The sequence below is a fragment of the Lottia gigantea genome (genome assembly GCF_000327385.1).
Source record: "Lottia gigantea unplaced genomic scaffold LOTGIsca_79, whole genome shotgun sequence".
Classification (NCBI taxonomy): domain Eukaryota; kingdom Metazoa; phylum Mollusca; class Gastropoda; family Lottiidae; genus Lottia; species Lottia gigantea.
In genome coordinates, this window is record NW_008710630.1 from 377,876 (window position 1) to 394,020 (window position 16,145).

At 38.6% G+C, this 16,145-nt stretch overlaps 4 protein-coding genes across 4 annotated transcripts in view; 3 read left to right on the plus strand and 1 right to left on the minus strand.

Annotated features, from left to right (window-relative positions):
• Positions 1-204: 204 nt before the first annotated feature.
• LOTGIDRAFT_74363 (hypothetical protein) lies at positions 205-2,134 on the plus strand (the record flags this gene model as incomplete). The annotated part of the gene is made up of 5 exons (XM_009066658.1): positions 205-291; positions 536-660; positions 916-1,184; positions 1,496-1,565; positions 1,789-2,134. Coding segments are annotated over 5 exons (897 nt in total), but the record flags the coding sequence as incomplete, so codon positions are not given.
• A 2,514-nt stretch (positions 2,135-4,648) lies between these two features.
• Positions 4,649-8,299, plus strand: LOTGIDRAFT_168772 (hypothetical protein; the record flags this gene model as incomplete). The annotated part of the gene is made up of 7 exons (XM_009066691.1): positions 4,649-4,666; positions 5,128-5,203; positions 5,670-6,065; positions 6,557-6,951; positions 7,165-7,264; positions 7,862-7,929; positions 8,270-8,299. 7 exons carry the CDS (start codon positions 4,649-4,651, stop codon positions 8,297-8,299), a joined length of 1,083 nt encoding a protein of 360 aa, XP_009064939.1.
• A 675-nt stretch (positions 8,300-8,974) lies between these two features.
• LOTGIDRAFT_236297 (hypothetical protein) lies at positions 8,975-13,223 on the minus strand (the record flags this gene model as incomplete). Its single annotated transcript, XM_009066692.1, has 7 exons — positions 13,213-13,223; positions 11,582-11,775; positions 10,869-11,198; positions 10,297-10,706; positions 9,984-10,083; positions 9,517-9,602; positions 8,975-9,106 (listed from the first exon to the last, which is right to left on the minus strand). Exons 2-7 carry the CDS (start codon positions 11,763-11,765, stop codon positions 8,975-8,977), a joined length of 1,242 nt encoding a protein of 413 aa, XP_009064940.1. The 5' UTR covers positions 11,766-11,775; positions 13,213-13,223.
• A 921-nt stretch (positions 13,224-14,144) lies between these two features.
• The window catches only part of LOTGIDRAFT_236298 (hypothetical protein), a 2,930-nt gene continuing 929 nt past the window's right edge, over positions 14,145-16,145 (plus strand). The window contains exons 1-3 of the mRNA XM_009066693.1: positions 14,145-14,229; positions 15,108-15,173; positions 15,553-15,865. Of these exons, the coding sequence (XP_009064941.1) occupies positions 15,120-15,173; positions 15,553-15,865 (367 nt within the window). The 5' untranslated portion in view covers positions 14,145-14,229; positions 15,108-15,119. The remainder of the gene's footprint in view (positions 14,230-15,107; positions 15,174-15,552; positions 15,866-16,145) is intronic.

A 16,145-nucleotide genomic window follows, 5' to 3' on the forward strand; every position in this document is an offset into this window, starting at 1 on the left:
CTTCGGATAACCTCTCTTTTCCTATTGAAGCCACGAATTTCCTTCCCTGATTGCCTTCTTTTTGTGACGATATTCAGTTTTCTGTTGATTATGTGCTTCCAAGATCCTTCCAGTCAAAGACATGCCCTCCCCCATCTTTCACTGTTAACTAACACATAATCCAGTATAGATTAAAAGAAAATGATTATGATTTCAGAGAGTCAATGGTCTAGTGAAGGTATGAAAACTGTTATCAGTAATGATGTTACAGAATGTCAATCCGACCATCTAACCAGCTTCGCTATATTACTGGTAAGGCTTTTTAAAGGGTTTGTAAAGGGTTTTTCTCAATTTTTTATGTGTATGGGGGACACCGATAACATCAATTTGCACCATTCACATTTTCAGTCAGACTATCATGGTTCTTGTAATTCCTATAAACTAAGCGATTGATGACGATACATCGCAAAGGTCAGATATTATTGGCTGTCCTCGATAAAAGTATAATTTAGGGGTTTTCTTTTCTTTAAACTCGTGTTTTGAATGTGTCTTTCAGGACCCGAGTCCAGAACATGTTCTACCGGTAATCCATGAAGAAATCCTAACCTATATCACGTACATTGGCTGTGCAATATCCATGGTGGGGCTAATTCTAACTATTATTACTTACTCCTTATTCAAGTAAGTATAATTATATTATCTCGCTTCCTTCGATTCATATCCATTTAATTGTAGACTAACCAAAAGTCAGATTTTCTATTCACCTAAATGATATGGATACCCGTGCTCTATATCAGTTGCTAAAGAAAATATTGAGACGGTTATATCCTGATAACGATCACTCTGGTTTGTCCAATTCTTTTCAATAGCACCCATAGCTAAATGGTAGCATCATGAAAATCACTTTAACTGACCCACCCAATTCTGGTATTTCAGATGTTTACATGGTGAAAAATCTGGAAAAATCCTCTTGAACCTATGTATAGCAATGTTACTGATGAACGTAACGTTTTTACTGGGATCTCAGAGCTCCTCGCTGTACGGGAACGACATCTGCATCACGGTGGCTGTGTTTCTCCATCTCTTCTTACTGGCGACTTTAATGTGGATGCTGGTAGAAGCTGTAGAAATGTATCAAGCTCTGGTCACCGTCTTCAAGAAATATGCTAGATTTTATATGCTGAAAAGATGCATTGCTGGATGGGGTAAGTGGAAGAGCTGAACTTCATGTCTTCTATGAGTTCCTCAAACGACCGACCCCCTTCTCCTGCTCTTCTACGCTCTTGAAGTCTCTTGGCAACCAGTTCTGAACAAAATTTGGAAAGAAATTTGACTCCAGGAATATTTTGAAGAAGAACAGTAACAATTTTCAGGAGAGTCGTTGGAAGGGCACGTAGCGAAGTTCTTCCTCTCTGTTGCCCCGGTGCTTCTGAGCCCCTTAGAGCGAATCGACTTTTCTCTTGAATACCTGACGAAAACCTGGTCTTGTTTGATTCCAATCATTTCTTACTTTTAGGTATACCAATACTGATAGTATCGATGGTACTGGCCGTGGATTTAGATCACTATAAACCTAATACTGACTTGTAAGTATCTGTAGTACCTATCACTTCCGGTAGGGAAAAACTTAAACAACGGAGTTTTACATCATTAATAAAGTAGAGTACTACATCATATATTTGTGCATATGGATTGCCAGGCATTACGAACTACTGTCTGTATCCTTTTTTGTGCTGTATAAGTCATTGATGTCCATGTATGATATTCTTTTAATTCAATCGTATATTTAATACAACGATCTTATTTCAGCTGTTTCCTATCCCAGTCCAGCCCAGTAGCTTACTACATCTCTCTGGTTGGTCCAGCGTGTCTCATCCTTATTACCAATACCATAGTCTTCATCATGGTGGCAAGGGTAATCCTTAAACCACGGTTCCAACAGCAAGAGAGGGGCACAATGACCGTCACACCAGCACAAGTGCGTGGAGCGTTCACCGTCATGATCTTGCTGGGCATCACCTGGGTGTTCGGGCCACTGGCTATTCGCGAAGCAAAGCTTGTGTTCAATTACTTATTTTGCATCCTCAACTCTCTACAAGGATTCATGATATTTGTGTTCCGATGTTTATTCAATCCGGAAGCTCGTCTTGCCTGGATTCAGCTGATCAAGACGGGAACCTTTAAACGACGTCGAGGTCCAGTCAAATCTGTGTACTCATCAGAGGCTTCGTCGAAAATGGACAGATCCAATGGTCACTTTAGCTCTAACGGACATTCTAAAAGTAATATCATTCAAGCAAATGGCTGGCACGGAAATAGACTGAATAATGACAGTGATGAGAGTCCGTATATGAAAGCCAAGAGGGGCCACAAGAGCGTTAATATGGACACCAATATGCTTACTGGCAAAGAAAGTGTTAATACGGAGGTGGAGTTTATAGGAGATGGGCGTGATATTAATATAAATGACGATTCTACTAGGCTGTGATCTGGATCACATTATTGGATCACATCCATGGATCACTGCAGTGGATAATGACTTGAATTACTGCTGGGGATCATTGCGTTGGATCATTGCGATGGATCATTGCGGTGGATCACTACGAAGGATCACTTCTGGGGAACAAATCCGTTTATGATGGCTGTCATCATGTGAATCAATGGATGGATGTTGATCGCTATAAAGCATCACCAAGCTTGAACATGGCGATACAGCAAGACGATTGTTCACGGTTGACGGTTGTAGATCACTGTGGTTAAATTAGAAAGAAACAATTCATCCATAAGACTTTGTAATAAAACAATTATACTTTCCCAAAAACATTTAATTGTGATCCGCGTTTTGTTTCCAAAGACTTGAATAAACTTGAAAGTAATCCTAATAAATACCAATGTACGATCCTATAAAGTGATGCCAGTTTCCACAGGAGAAGCCATTCCCGATATAGGATGCTTCAAGACAATAATTAAAGTGTATGGTGTTATCATGATTTTGTTATAAATTATCATGATTTGGTTACGAATTATTTAACATGATTTGGTTACAAATTATCATGAATTTGTTACGAATTATTTAACATGATTTAGTTACAAATTAACGTGATTTTGTTACAAATTATCATGAATTTGTTACAAATTATCATGAATTTGTTACAAATTATCATGATTTGTTTACGAATTATTTAACATGATTTGGTACCGAATTAACATGATTTGGTTCCGAATTATGGTTTCCTCACAAATTATCATGATTTGGTTACAAACTATTCTTTAGATATAAACATCACGATAATATAATTGTCAATACCAAATAGCGATAAACGTCCCAATAAGCAATATTTGTAAATACTCTTTGTTTCATGAAATTTGTAAATATGATCTTTGAGATGTTGAGATTATGACGTCATATCAAGATATATATCTAGTCACAATAAACTGTTGATTATATTCGAGTTTTTTTTTTTACTGGGAATGTGGGGGTAAAGTTTCATCGGCGAAGGAGATGGGGAGGGGGGAGGGATTTGGAGGGAGAGGTAAAGACTTTACGTTTTACGTTTCTACTTCTGTTTGGGCTCACGAAAATGGGTAACATCATGCAGACTGGAAATTTTTACCATGACAGCGACACGGGATCATTTTTTTAACTGTCGAACGATCTACCGTTCTATCGTTCATTCCAACATCCAAACGACTTTTTACATGCCAGCTCCTTCGACCACCACCATTGACATAACCCCGATCGACCTGTGGGTTACTGAGCCAGTGACCATCCTTCTAAGCATCCAAGGGGTCATATAAAATATAACAGAGGATAAAATACTCATTATACCCCATCTGTTCTGAAAATTTGAGTATCTTCGTTCTCTTTGAGGTATACAAAAAGAGCTACAACAAAGAGCCTTTGATACCGTTCTCATTTAGATAACGTTGGCGAGATTCCATCAATTTCCTTGTGAAAAGTTGCACTTACAATTTGGAAAGTTTTCATACCGCGAAAATAAAACAAACGTTATCATAATATGTAAAAAAATGGTATTTGTACTTGAATATTTCCATCGTCAACGGGGACATGAATTTCTCATGTTTTACGGTCCAAAGAACTGTATTGCATTGCATAGAATATACAGATATTTTGGGGGTTTTTATCAACGAAAGAATAAATTCTCATACTTATAACCAAAAGACAACCGAGCGTGTGATAACTTTTATAAAATTTATCAAAAAGTAACAGTTATCCCTTACTCAAATTTATTCAAAGTATTTGCAATATTTAAGCCTCGGGAATGTGAAATCGCGAACTTCAAATGCATGTCAAATCTTTATGTCAAACTTATTTTTCCAAAAAACTATTCAAGTCTGAGCCAGGAGAGATTTTTTGTGCTAAAATTTTAACAGTTTCAATTTGTGTTTGTTTTACATCAAAGACGTGCGGATTGTCGTACTTTTGAAGCTGACGCGAAAATTCCAAATGGCGGCCATGTTTGTTTTCTAAATTTGGCGGTAAGTTAATAGAGGCTGTTTGTTTGTTGCTACGGAGTTATGGAATATCTTCACGCCGGGGGTTAAATTGAGTGTCGATGGCGAGGATTAAAGTCGTTTGCGGATGTTTAAATTAGTCGTCCTCAGATCAGAGTCAAGACAAAAGTTAACTGGTCTGCAAACAGCAAGGATGTACCCAATACAACAGGTGAGACGGTTTGATTTTTCGTTCGAGATTAATTGGTTGGTGAGTGCTAATATACTTAATTGGACTATAAAGACAACATTTGCACCGGTCTAGATTACTTTGGACTGCTGTCAATTACAGTTAATATGAGATAATGGAGTCTTAGCTAAAAGTCATTTGCTGTTTTGGACAATTCAAGCCCGTAGCCAGACTTGATTGTTCGGAGGGGTAAGTAATATATCCTGAGGGGCAAGTGTGTATGGTGTTTAGTTGCAGTGATGGAATTGGTCGGTTGTCAGAAATTTTCAGGGAGGCAATCTATCGCCCGCCCTCCCTCTCCTTGCCCTCTAGGGTTGGGACTAGGGCTGGTTTGTGTCTTTAAAAGTTTCGAAATTGAGCACCTGCATTTCAATGAACCCATCTATAGCTTTGTAAGCTGGTAGTTGTAGTAATATGTCTTATAATAGAATGTCACGTTTCAGATCTGTTCAGTATGTACTGTGCTAGTTTTAACAGCAGTTACAGCTCAAAATATACAGGGAAATGACGTCCTAAATGGTAAGTTTCATCCAGATATAATATTCTTTTTGGAGTGAAAGCCAGGGGTAGAGGAGTGGGTAGGGTGATGTTGTAAAGCCTCGACCTATTCCCGCCCTCCCACGTCTTTATCATTTCAATTCTGCGAAAGATATCGATCTGATAATCCCCATGTTTTTATAGGGTACCCATGACTTGCTTTATCTATCGACAACCGCCACAGTACTTTTATTGATTAAAACAGTGGTTCCCATCCTTTTCAGCCTTAACACACCTGGACCTTTCACGCCCCAAAAAATTTCTTTCATCCGCATTTCCAGCATGTGATGATGTGAGGTGCTCTCTCAATTCAAAATACATTTTTCTCCTACAACAGATGGACACACCTCTTACACCCTAGTCCCACACCTCAAGGGGCGAAAACACCCAGGTTGGGAACCGGGGGATTAAAATCACAGAAGGGTAAATCATAAAGATTATTTTTCAGAGTGTAGTCGCGGCTTAAGAAGACCTCATCCAACACAAGAAAACGGTTTCCAGATTTTTGTGAGGAACGGCTGGCGAAGTCAATGGTTGGACAGACAATGTCCGCAGTATCAGATCTACGATCAAAAACTCTGTGGCTGCATGGAGGTACATCAACCAAGACCTGAACCACGACAAACTAACTTCCAAGTCGAAAACAACCGTCAGGTCGACGACTGCCCGTTCCATCGCCGTGGAGCGAACGGTCCGTCAACATACGAACGCCTTGGCGAGGACGGTTGGATACAAGAGGACTGTAACTGGCCATTTTATACCGGATTGATTTGGGATCAGGACAATTGCCGATGTGAATGGGGCCCGAATCCCAGTTTTCCGGAAATTATCGATCACAGCAATGGTAAGGACATTTTGATTTATGAAAGGTTTAGGAGTTTATATAGTCCATCCCTTGATCACAAATGTATAATAATGCACAATGATATATGGTCTTACATGTCTGTTCCGATACAGGCTCGTATACGTCTTTCATCACGATGTTCAGAGATATTTTCCATTTACAAACTCCAAATGGACTTTAAGTGTAAAACGAGGATACGTTCATCATTGTTTAACATCCGATATCACTATATATGTATTACTCACTGAAGGGGGTTCTCTAATACAATTATTGTGGTATATGAATTTGTTATTTGGGGAAAAACACTATATCAATCAAGTTTTACGTCCTACTTTTCTGCACCTAATTGGGTTAATGAAGACGGACAACGCCATATAGCGTGCAATGAGGGAAATTTTGCCACTCTTGTTCGATTTCGAACCTCTTCAGGAGAGAGCTAATCTAATAGGATTATTTTGTTTCATTGTCGAACCCCAATCTTTCCATTTCAGTGTTCGTTCCAGCAACTTGTCTCCTCATGTTAAACATGACCTTTGACGATGCCATTAAAGACGAAGGCCGGGATCTCTGGTTGAAGAAGAACGTCAAGGATTCCTCTCACATCATTTCGGATCCCGGAGCAATCGGCAACGCTGCTCAGTTTTACGGAGAATCCAATATCGCGGTTCCTTATTTCAAAGGAAATTCTTTCGGCACTAGATTCAAGGTTGCCTTCCGGTTCAAACCCTGCGATGACCAGCAAGAATTCAAAATTGACAAAGTCTGCGATGGCGGTAAAAATCCACCTTTTGAGTTCACTTATACAGCTTGGGATAATATTTTCACGGTTGCTATGGATACGTTGAATTCTAATGGACCAATCATAGAAAGCTGTCCGGTCAGTAGGGTATGTACAGTTGTTTTTAGCTGTCTTAGGAATCCAAAAATCAGTTGGCCTGATGTTGGCTTTATTATCTACAACGCCTTATACTTATGGTATGGGGAAAAGCCTGGCTAGACTCTTTGTTTCCTAAGCAAACGCCATTGGGTGAGATCCCAACCCCTGCTGCCCTCATACCGCCCCCATAAATGTTTTAAAATTGTAAGTTCTATGTTTCAGACAAACAATGGTTGGTACAATGTAGTGATTGTCTACCAAGATAATTTCTTAGATGTTAAAATTAACGATGTGCCGTGTATTGGCTCGGATAAATTTATTGGTAAGAGTTATGTCCCTTAGGCTTAGAAATATTAAAACAGAACCTGAAACATGTTGTTTATCTTAGGCATATAGCATAGGCCTATAGAATTTTTTTTTTTTAAACTTATTATTTTCAATAATTTCAATGCAAAATAGTCTAATCTAATGCTTGTATGCATAGAGCAATGCCAATATGGTGCGATGGTAGCCTACATCAAGTTAATTTTTAACAAAATTCTAATAGGCCCTACATATAAACATTTCTGATCTACTTACCTAATTCAAAGCCGTTTCCTCATCATAAACATCGTCGCCATCAGCATTGACCACAGAAAACTTCAACATGACATGTAGGCCTACCAAACAAAGTCTCTTTCTGCGATCGTTCTTCTTCGTTGGTGAACAGACAACACATTCCAATGGCAGACTGTTTCCCGTCATAATCTCTTCTCAAGCCACCTCTAATTTGAAGAGTTCTATCTTATGTTGTGATGTTAAAATGTAAACAAACAAAAACAACATTTCTCCCAGCGGCAGTCTTTTCCCGCCATATTTGATAATAAAAGTACCTCCCAATTGAAGAGCTCCACTCCTCTATGCTACGTTATGATTTCAGGTGAACTCAAAACAACCGACTGTCCTATGAACTTCCCAGGTAGTTCTTACTGTGGAATGTTGGATGAGGTGGGTATTAAACACAGTTAAGCGCCTCATAGCTGCAATATGGTTTTGATTTGATGGCATTCAATATCGTAGCGTTAGCCTAATGGGGCAAATGAGTCAAATGCCAGATGCCTCATTTTGTAAACGTCGACTTTTGTTTCTGATTAGATAATGTATTTTAAATCCACCTAGAACCCCCCCCCCCCCTCCCCCCCTCTATGTCTCTGTTTTGTTCTGAATTTGCACAATGATGCATGTAAAGCATATTTATGACACCCCCACCAACTTTTCCCACGCCTAATCTTCTCCCCTGTGACAAGTTACCAAAGCTGTTTAAAAAACGTGTATGTTTCCCTTTCAGTTCTACATCACCAGAGGTTGTCAGTATTGAGGATACGAGGGGAGATAAATCGTCTCAACTTCCGGTTCTTCATCAATCCGGAGCCATCGTTTTTTACATCCCATATGTTGTGTATAGTGTCATGTTTAAGCAGTATTTTTCATCAATCCATACATAAAATATTTAAAAAAAAAATTTTCTTTTCAACATTGTCTACGCAGGTGTTGCACTGGATTGAATTGTCATATCGATATCCCGATCCTGCATTCGTAAGCTTATTTCCCCCAAACACCCCAATGATTTCAACTAACATAAGAACAAAGAAGCAAGTGGTACATCGTGATGCTTTGTCCGTTTTCAGATTGTATATTTGATATGAATAAGCTAACTAACACGGGCATTTGATAACGGGCATGGACCTGCTCCCTTGATAAAAAAAACTCACAAAGATATTCAAAGCTACATTTTCTTTCTTGAACACATTTCAATGGCTTTCCCCACCCATATACAAATTTTTGACTCCAACCCCATCAAACAAAATATCTGTAAACTTTCAAACTCCGTTAGTCGCTTATATCACATTAATAAATGAATAAAATGAAAAAAGTTCAAAATGAATGAATAAATAAATAAGAATGGCACACTCTTGTCATTGTAGAGACCAAAATATTTACAACATGGCGTATCCGAACGTAGTCAACCCTTTCCTAAAATCTAGGAGATGTTTTAGGCTAGAGCTGAGAAGACGTCGATCTTGTTCTCGATAGGATCCGAGCGTTCAGGAACTTTAGGCACCTTCTTCTTTGGAATGTGGACGTCCGCTTCGTCGAACTGTTTACAATATCGAGACACAGTCATCTAGAATGAAATCGCATTTAAAATGATTGCTAACAGGTTTCTAAACAAAAAATGGACGTGTATAGGGGACATTGAAAGTATCAATTTGCACCGTTCCAGTTTTCAATCAGAAGTCTGTGGTTCATGTAATTCCACTTAAACAATGCTTTTTATGATGTTACTATCGATGGTTACTTAAAAAAATGGTGGTCGTGGATTATAATATCGGTCAGCGTATGCAAGTCTGATGACTTTGAATAAGTAATGTCCACTGATACTTCCAGTCGACTCAGCTGTAAATGGGTAAATGGTACGGATTATCCGGAAAGGTCAATGCCAAGAGGTTTGGCCGTGAACTTGTGTTGTTATCCTTGTAAAATATATTTCTTTCTTTCTTTTGTATAATAGAGGATAAATAATGATCAACTTACGTCGTCTAAATAACCAACATAGCGAGATTCTTTCTCTAACGGATCAGCACCGATAGTCATAGGACAGGACGTCTTCTGAACTGGACCTGAAATGATAAATTTCACAATAAGCGCATAACATATAACACATATAACACATTAACACAATTATTATTATTATGGCGGATGGCTCATAAAGTTCGCGTTTTTGATGGTGCATGTTCCACGCATTAAATCTTAAACTTTTTAAATCGTTTCATTGTACACTCTGCTAAAAACGGAAAATCGAAGCTATCCATAGTCATAAACTAGAAGCTTGCCATTGTGATCAAAATGAGAAGAACATGCAGCAAAATCCAGTTGATTCGAAAGCAGATAGGGGCGGTTCCGTCCGTTACTGAACTCGCCATGGCAAGTCGAGTCCCATATTAGATCACGAATCAGAACACCTATATCTGTTTATCAACCAGATTGCAGCTATATCTTACCTCTAAATTCCTCGGATATAATACAAGGTTGACCATCAACTCGGAGCAGGAGAGTTCCGTCTTCGTAGATCAGTGACACTTTATGCCACTGGTAAGGCAGCTGAAAATAGGCAAGTTGAAATGGTAAATACATAGATCCTTCGGGGAGAAATATTTCACCGAATGAAAACATAAAGAAACAAACAAAGAGAGAAACAAAGTAACAAAGAAAAGATTGTGAAAATAGTGCATGCCCTTATTTTGTTTGTCTCTCACCCTCTTTCCATCCCTAATGCTACTTCATTTCACATGTCTCATGACGAATCCAACTTACCAAGTCTCTGGTGCAGACGATAGCCTTGCGGACATTGGTTGTCTCAAACGCCAACAGGAAGGATTGGTCGGCAGCTCTGAAACCGATAGCAATGGAAGGTGTGGTGTACCCCAACTCGGTGACGTTACACCCATTGGACATGATGATTTGGTAGTTGTCTTTCGTGGATGGCTTCTCGTCAGCCTTAAAGCTAAACTCAATGTTCAGAGAGTCGCTCATTTCATTCCCAGCGAAGTACCACACCGTCAAGTAAGCGTCTTGGAAGTAGGCTGCTCTGGTACTGGTTTTGCCTTGTATCTGTCTAAGGGAGAGGATCGCTCCTGGGTTTAGCTCGATGAATGATGATTTGGCGTGGTCTACCAGTCCAGTCTCAAACGTGGCATTGAACATCGTATCACATGGAGATTTTACTGCAAAAAATCAGAATCAGTTCAGAGTTTTGTACTAATGCCCATTGGCTTTTAGTGAGCACTTAAGTGCAACAAAATAGCCATGGTGAGCTAACAGCTTTGTACCCCATCAGCTCCTCTGACCTGCACGACTAGCCCACGGGCGTAGTAAAAGATACTTACCACTATAAACTACTGGATTTTCTTCTGAATCGGGACCCCAGACACATCGGCACATCGTCTGATTCCAGATCAGACCGGAAACAGCTAAATTGCAGTCTCGCACTACCCACTTCCGGTTGACGAGCTGTTCATATTTACTGCTGTTTTTACCATGGTCTCTGTAGTCAGGACATCTTAAAGGTGCGGCATCACCTTTAGAGTACTCGCACCTGCAGGCGGTTTGGTTCCACATTAGTCCAGTCTGACAAACCTGGTCGAACCATGCCTTGTTGTAGTAGACTTGGAACTTGTTGCGATCCGTTTTGTGCGTTCTGTGTGTTGTGGAACAATCTGGAAAAATCAATTTACTACAACTGTTTGGGCTTTAAGACGTGTTTAACGCCATTCAATATTCAATAAGGGGGATTTTGCCAGGACTGCAGCATAAGCCTACCCTCTTTCGATCTTTAATCGCCCACGGTGCCTCGGTTTATTGTCCAATCCGAACGACTAGTCTTTTATATGGCCAACACCTCCGAGAAACTTGAAGAGAATTTAACCATTGTGTCCCTACTTTGACAGACGAGTAGTTCAGTGTCTCAACTAGAAAAGTTTGGGACCGTGGTCTTACATGGGTTGGGGCCCCTCTCCTGGGTAGGGACGCCAGTCCCTGAGGTAATTCGCCCGGTAATACCGATTGAGAACACCCCCAGCTTGGTAACAATTTTACTTACTGACAGCGTTATTTTTGTTGACCTTCTTCTCAACCAGGGGAGTAATGGTTGTTATTCGGTTGATGTTGTTCATTTCTGCCCGCATGTCCATTTTTAACTGCCGGTCATTTTTAGTGTAAGCCGGGTATGCTGATACTGACCAAACAACCAGGAGCACCAATATGCTGTACCGTATCGCGGACATCTTGCTCAATCTATTCAAAAATCAGTGAGAGAATTTTTGAAGTTGGTTTTAAAGAGAAACTGTCGTATGAATATTTTCATTAAGTTTTAGAATTGCAAGAACCACAGACGTCAAGCAGAAAATTGGAATGGTGCAAATTGATGCCTTTATGCGATATGTGAGCGTGGCACTAGGGTAGTTCTGACGTTTCCGTCTGTGGAAAATATGCACCAGAATACACCAAATTAATTTCTTTTTTCAAATCTGTCTTGGGGGAAAACTCCCTTGTACCTTTCATGGGAGGCTTGGGTCTGCATTTGGAATCTGAACCCGACAGTTGCGCCCTCCACCCCGACCAAAGTCAGCCTGCCCTTATTTGTACCCTATAGTTCCAGAAGGCGTTTCATCCTGCACTCTATAGCCGAGTTCAATTTTCTTCACATGTTGTTAAGGTATCGAACGCTCACGTTCCTCGAAGGTTCGTCAATTTGTTTTCCAAATACAAGTATTTAGCCAGGCCAAATAACACATCACCAACAATTTAACTGAACAAATTGGAAAATTGAGTCGCAAACTCGGCGTATTGACAGGAAAATTCCTTCAGGATGAGCTCAAATCGTTTATTTTGATAGATCTTTTATAACGCTACTTGTATCTTGATCTTTAAATTCGATATAAATACTCTGCTTAAAGGGATTGTAAAGAAGTTATCTTAAATTTGTCATATAGGTCAGGGACACTGATAGCATCAATTTGCACCATTCCAATTTTTAATCAGACGTAGGATTTGATGTTTGATAAATAAATTTTTAGAAAACCTCTTTACAATCCCTTAAATTCAATAAATTAGAAATGCAATAACAGAGTTTTACGCCCTACGTTTCTGTAACTAATAAAAACCATCATCACTATGCAGTGTGAATTGAGGAAACTCTCTGATCATAGATATACATATTTTTTCCATTTGTAACACATTGTACTACGGTGGCCTTGGAAGGTCTAATTACTAAGTAGCCCAAATGGGACAAGTTATATATCACAGTAGACCTTACGGGGAAAAAAGTAGCTCAAATGGGAATCAACTCAAACGGGAATTAGTCCAAACGGGAAGACACCGTTCAAAATATGACGGTGTCGGGTTTTAATTTTAATCCCTTTCATTCTAATCATCAAGCCAGTGTGTTCTATTACCTGTAGACTTTGGCACAATAAAATCGGATATCAGGTTCGTCCTCAATAGATAAAACCTAAATTATATTGCTCTGCTTCGCACACGGATTTCGACATACAAAAACCCATATAAAGAAAATATTCATTTGAATCTACTGTATTTTCAACATTTCAAGGATTTCGCGTTAGATTTTACCCGAAATGTCTTAAACTATGAAATGCATGGAACTCAGTTTGAAATAATTAAACTTCGTTTCAGATTGTGCTATAAACATTTAGAGGAAAAACTTGTACGTACCTTACAGTTCTAGTAGGATCCGTCAATTGATGACATTGTTTCGTTGACTTCTGACGAGATTCGTGGATTGTTTTTCCTTTTAAAATGGCGTTTATTTAGTCTTAGCCAAGAACAAAGACATCTTCAACACAATAAATCAACATTGTAATCGAAGAAGGGGAATTTCGCCCAGAATATTTAACTGTAAACAACATCTATAATGCCACCCCAAACATTTTCTTAACCCCCAGGACAAATATACCACGACTATGATGTGTTAGATGTCGAAAGCCATTGATCCCTCGACGTTTTGTGTCAAACTTCTAACGAAATTGCGGAATCTGTGTTGAATCAGAACACATAACAGAGAAAAGTGCGAACATAATCTGAAAAAATTTGGTGTCACTTTTCAAACAATTTCAGTCATCTGATTGGTCAATCACTAAAATTGATATCAAATTTATCTTCCAATCAGATTAGCCTACTTTATTTCTTCAAATCTGGATTTTATCTTAGTTTTCGAGAAATAGGCCCCTGTTTCGTTTTGTGTTTTTCCGATATGTTACTCGACTTGTCAGTCATGATCTTATAAGACTGGTCTTTGATTCCTTTATTCTAAAGTTACCCGTAATTTTAACATGAAGTTTATTAGCAATGCACTTGCCAGTCTACACCGCTTTTTAATATAGCCTACGGGAGATAACTCAATATAAAAACCTCAGCCCCCTCAAACTGTCTGTAATTGAAAGTTGAAAAGGAACGAAAGAGTCCGTTCTATTTAATGCTCTGGAAGTCTTTTATAACAAACATTTGCTCGAATTACGGATTGCATATCTCATAAAGATTACAGGCGAAAGTGTTGTAGTTTCTGACTCGATGATAATCGATCGGTACGATGTTATCAATACGCTTGCGTCGTCGGTAGAGGCCTAATAACTTCTATTTTTGGGTATTGCATTAGGAGCATATAACTTGAAAAACCCTATTATAGTATTCTCATTTCGAGGGCTCATAGTCAGACATCAGATAGACTTCAAGGTAAGAAGAGCACCATGATTAATTAAACAATTAATTAAAGTTATAAAGTGTTATATAGGAAACATCATTCATTATTTGTTACTACGTCAAATTAAATTTTTCTTATGTAGGAAATTTCAGGGCCGGCCTCACGGAAGTTTTTCCCGTCGGCATTTTATTCGGTGTTGTATATTGTTAAATCCTCATGTTTTTAGGGGGTTTCTAGTTTTGGTTTGTGTTTCAGGGACCTTTTGTAAAACATTGAATTCTTGTCTGACATTTGTGGTTCCTGGCATTCTTGGATATTTTTAAGTCCCCATCGAGAATAACACCTGAAACCAAAGTGTATATTAATTCGATGGTGAATTATTATGATAATTGCATGATTTTTCGTTGGAATGGTAAAACATAAAAAAAAAACCCTTAAAACCCACCAAAAAATCCCTAAAACCAAGATGGCGGAGTAATAATAGTCACTATGACTCGAGTTAAAAACCGAAACAAGGAAGAATATATGCATGTATGTTTGCTGGTCTATTTTTAACTAACAGTAACAATCTACTGCGTAATTGCTTTAAAAAGGGGATTGTCAACAGGTTTTCTAAAAAAAAATCATTTGTATAAGGAACACTGATAGAATCAATTTGCACCATTCCAATTTTTAGACATCAGTAGTTCTGTGTCCCGTAATTATATTTAATAAATGCAGTTTATGACGTCACTATGGCAAATGTCCTTATTTATACCACAGACATCTGATTGAAAATTGGAATGTTCTAAATTGATGTTATCAGTGTCCCCATACACATAAAAAGTTTAAAAAACCTCTCTACAATCCCTTTAAAAAATGAGATATCTAAGCCAAAATTTAAATTTAATTGTAATATTTATTCTTTTAGTAGGCTAAAGTCATGTTTAGAATTGAAGTTATCGGAATTTTGACTCTATTTTTTTGGATAGGTTATGTAAGTATGCCTTCTCACCTTAATTTCGTAACTGACCCCATTCAGGATTATGATGGAACTTGCGAGAGACATACACAAGGATGATAAATTTGTCGTTAAAGGCGGGTGGTTTGGTATGTGATAAATGTCCACCAGGTACTCATTGGCTGGAAACAATGTCATGCTTGCCCACCTGGTACCTTTTCGACTACAGAAAATATAGCATTAGGGCAATTTTCTCCACCAAGACCTTCCAATTCTTCCCTTCTCCTTGATCAATATTAATTATAATGGACTCTTTCAAGAATATTTTGTCAATTCAAAACATCACATTTTTTCATACCTGGCAATTTAGATAAACAAAACAGTCAACCAAAATTTGTCGTTATTTTTTTTACAGGTAAAAGGGGGATACCTGTGTCAACCAGGTACTCATTGCATAGCAAACTGCAAGGGTGGAAACAATCAGCCAAAATGTCAAGATTGTCCACGTGGAACCTTTTCTACAAAAGAAAATACGGCATCATATTGTGAAGTCTGTCGCCGGGAAGAACATTGTCCATTAGGAACAGTCTTCAAAAATACTTGTACTAGTACCACCGATAACCGCTGTGATTGTAAAGATGGAAGTTATTGGCAGAGTTACGACGGCTACGATGGACGATGTTTCTCACATAGTAATTGTAAGGAGGGCGAAGTCGTAGTGAAAAAGGGTAACCCAATTCTCTTCTTCTCTAAAACAGTGATTATGACAATGTCGTCCAAGAATGCCTCTTCACTTTCTTATTTGATTGTTTACGAACCTGGCGTAGGATGTTCATTCAGGAAAAGTAATTAGACAGCACAAATTGTAATGGGAACATTGTTGTACTTTATTGGTTGGTCTGACAATGTATTATTGCATATACAGTGGAGTTTCTAGAAAAAATTAGTTGAGGGGGTCACGAAATTTTACTTCCACTATGTAAATTGATACAAATTTTGAAAGTGTGG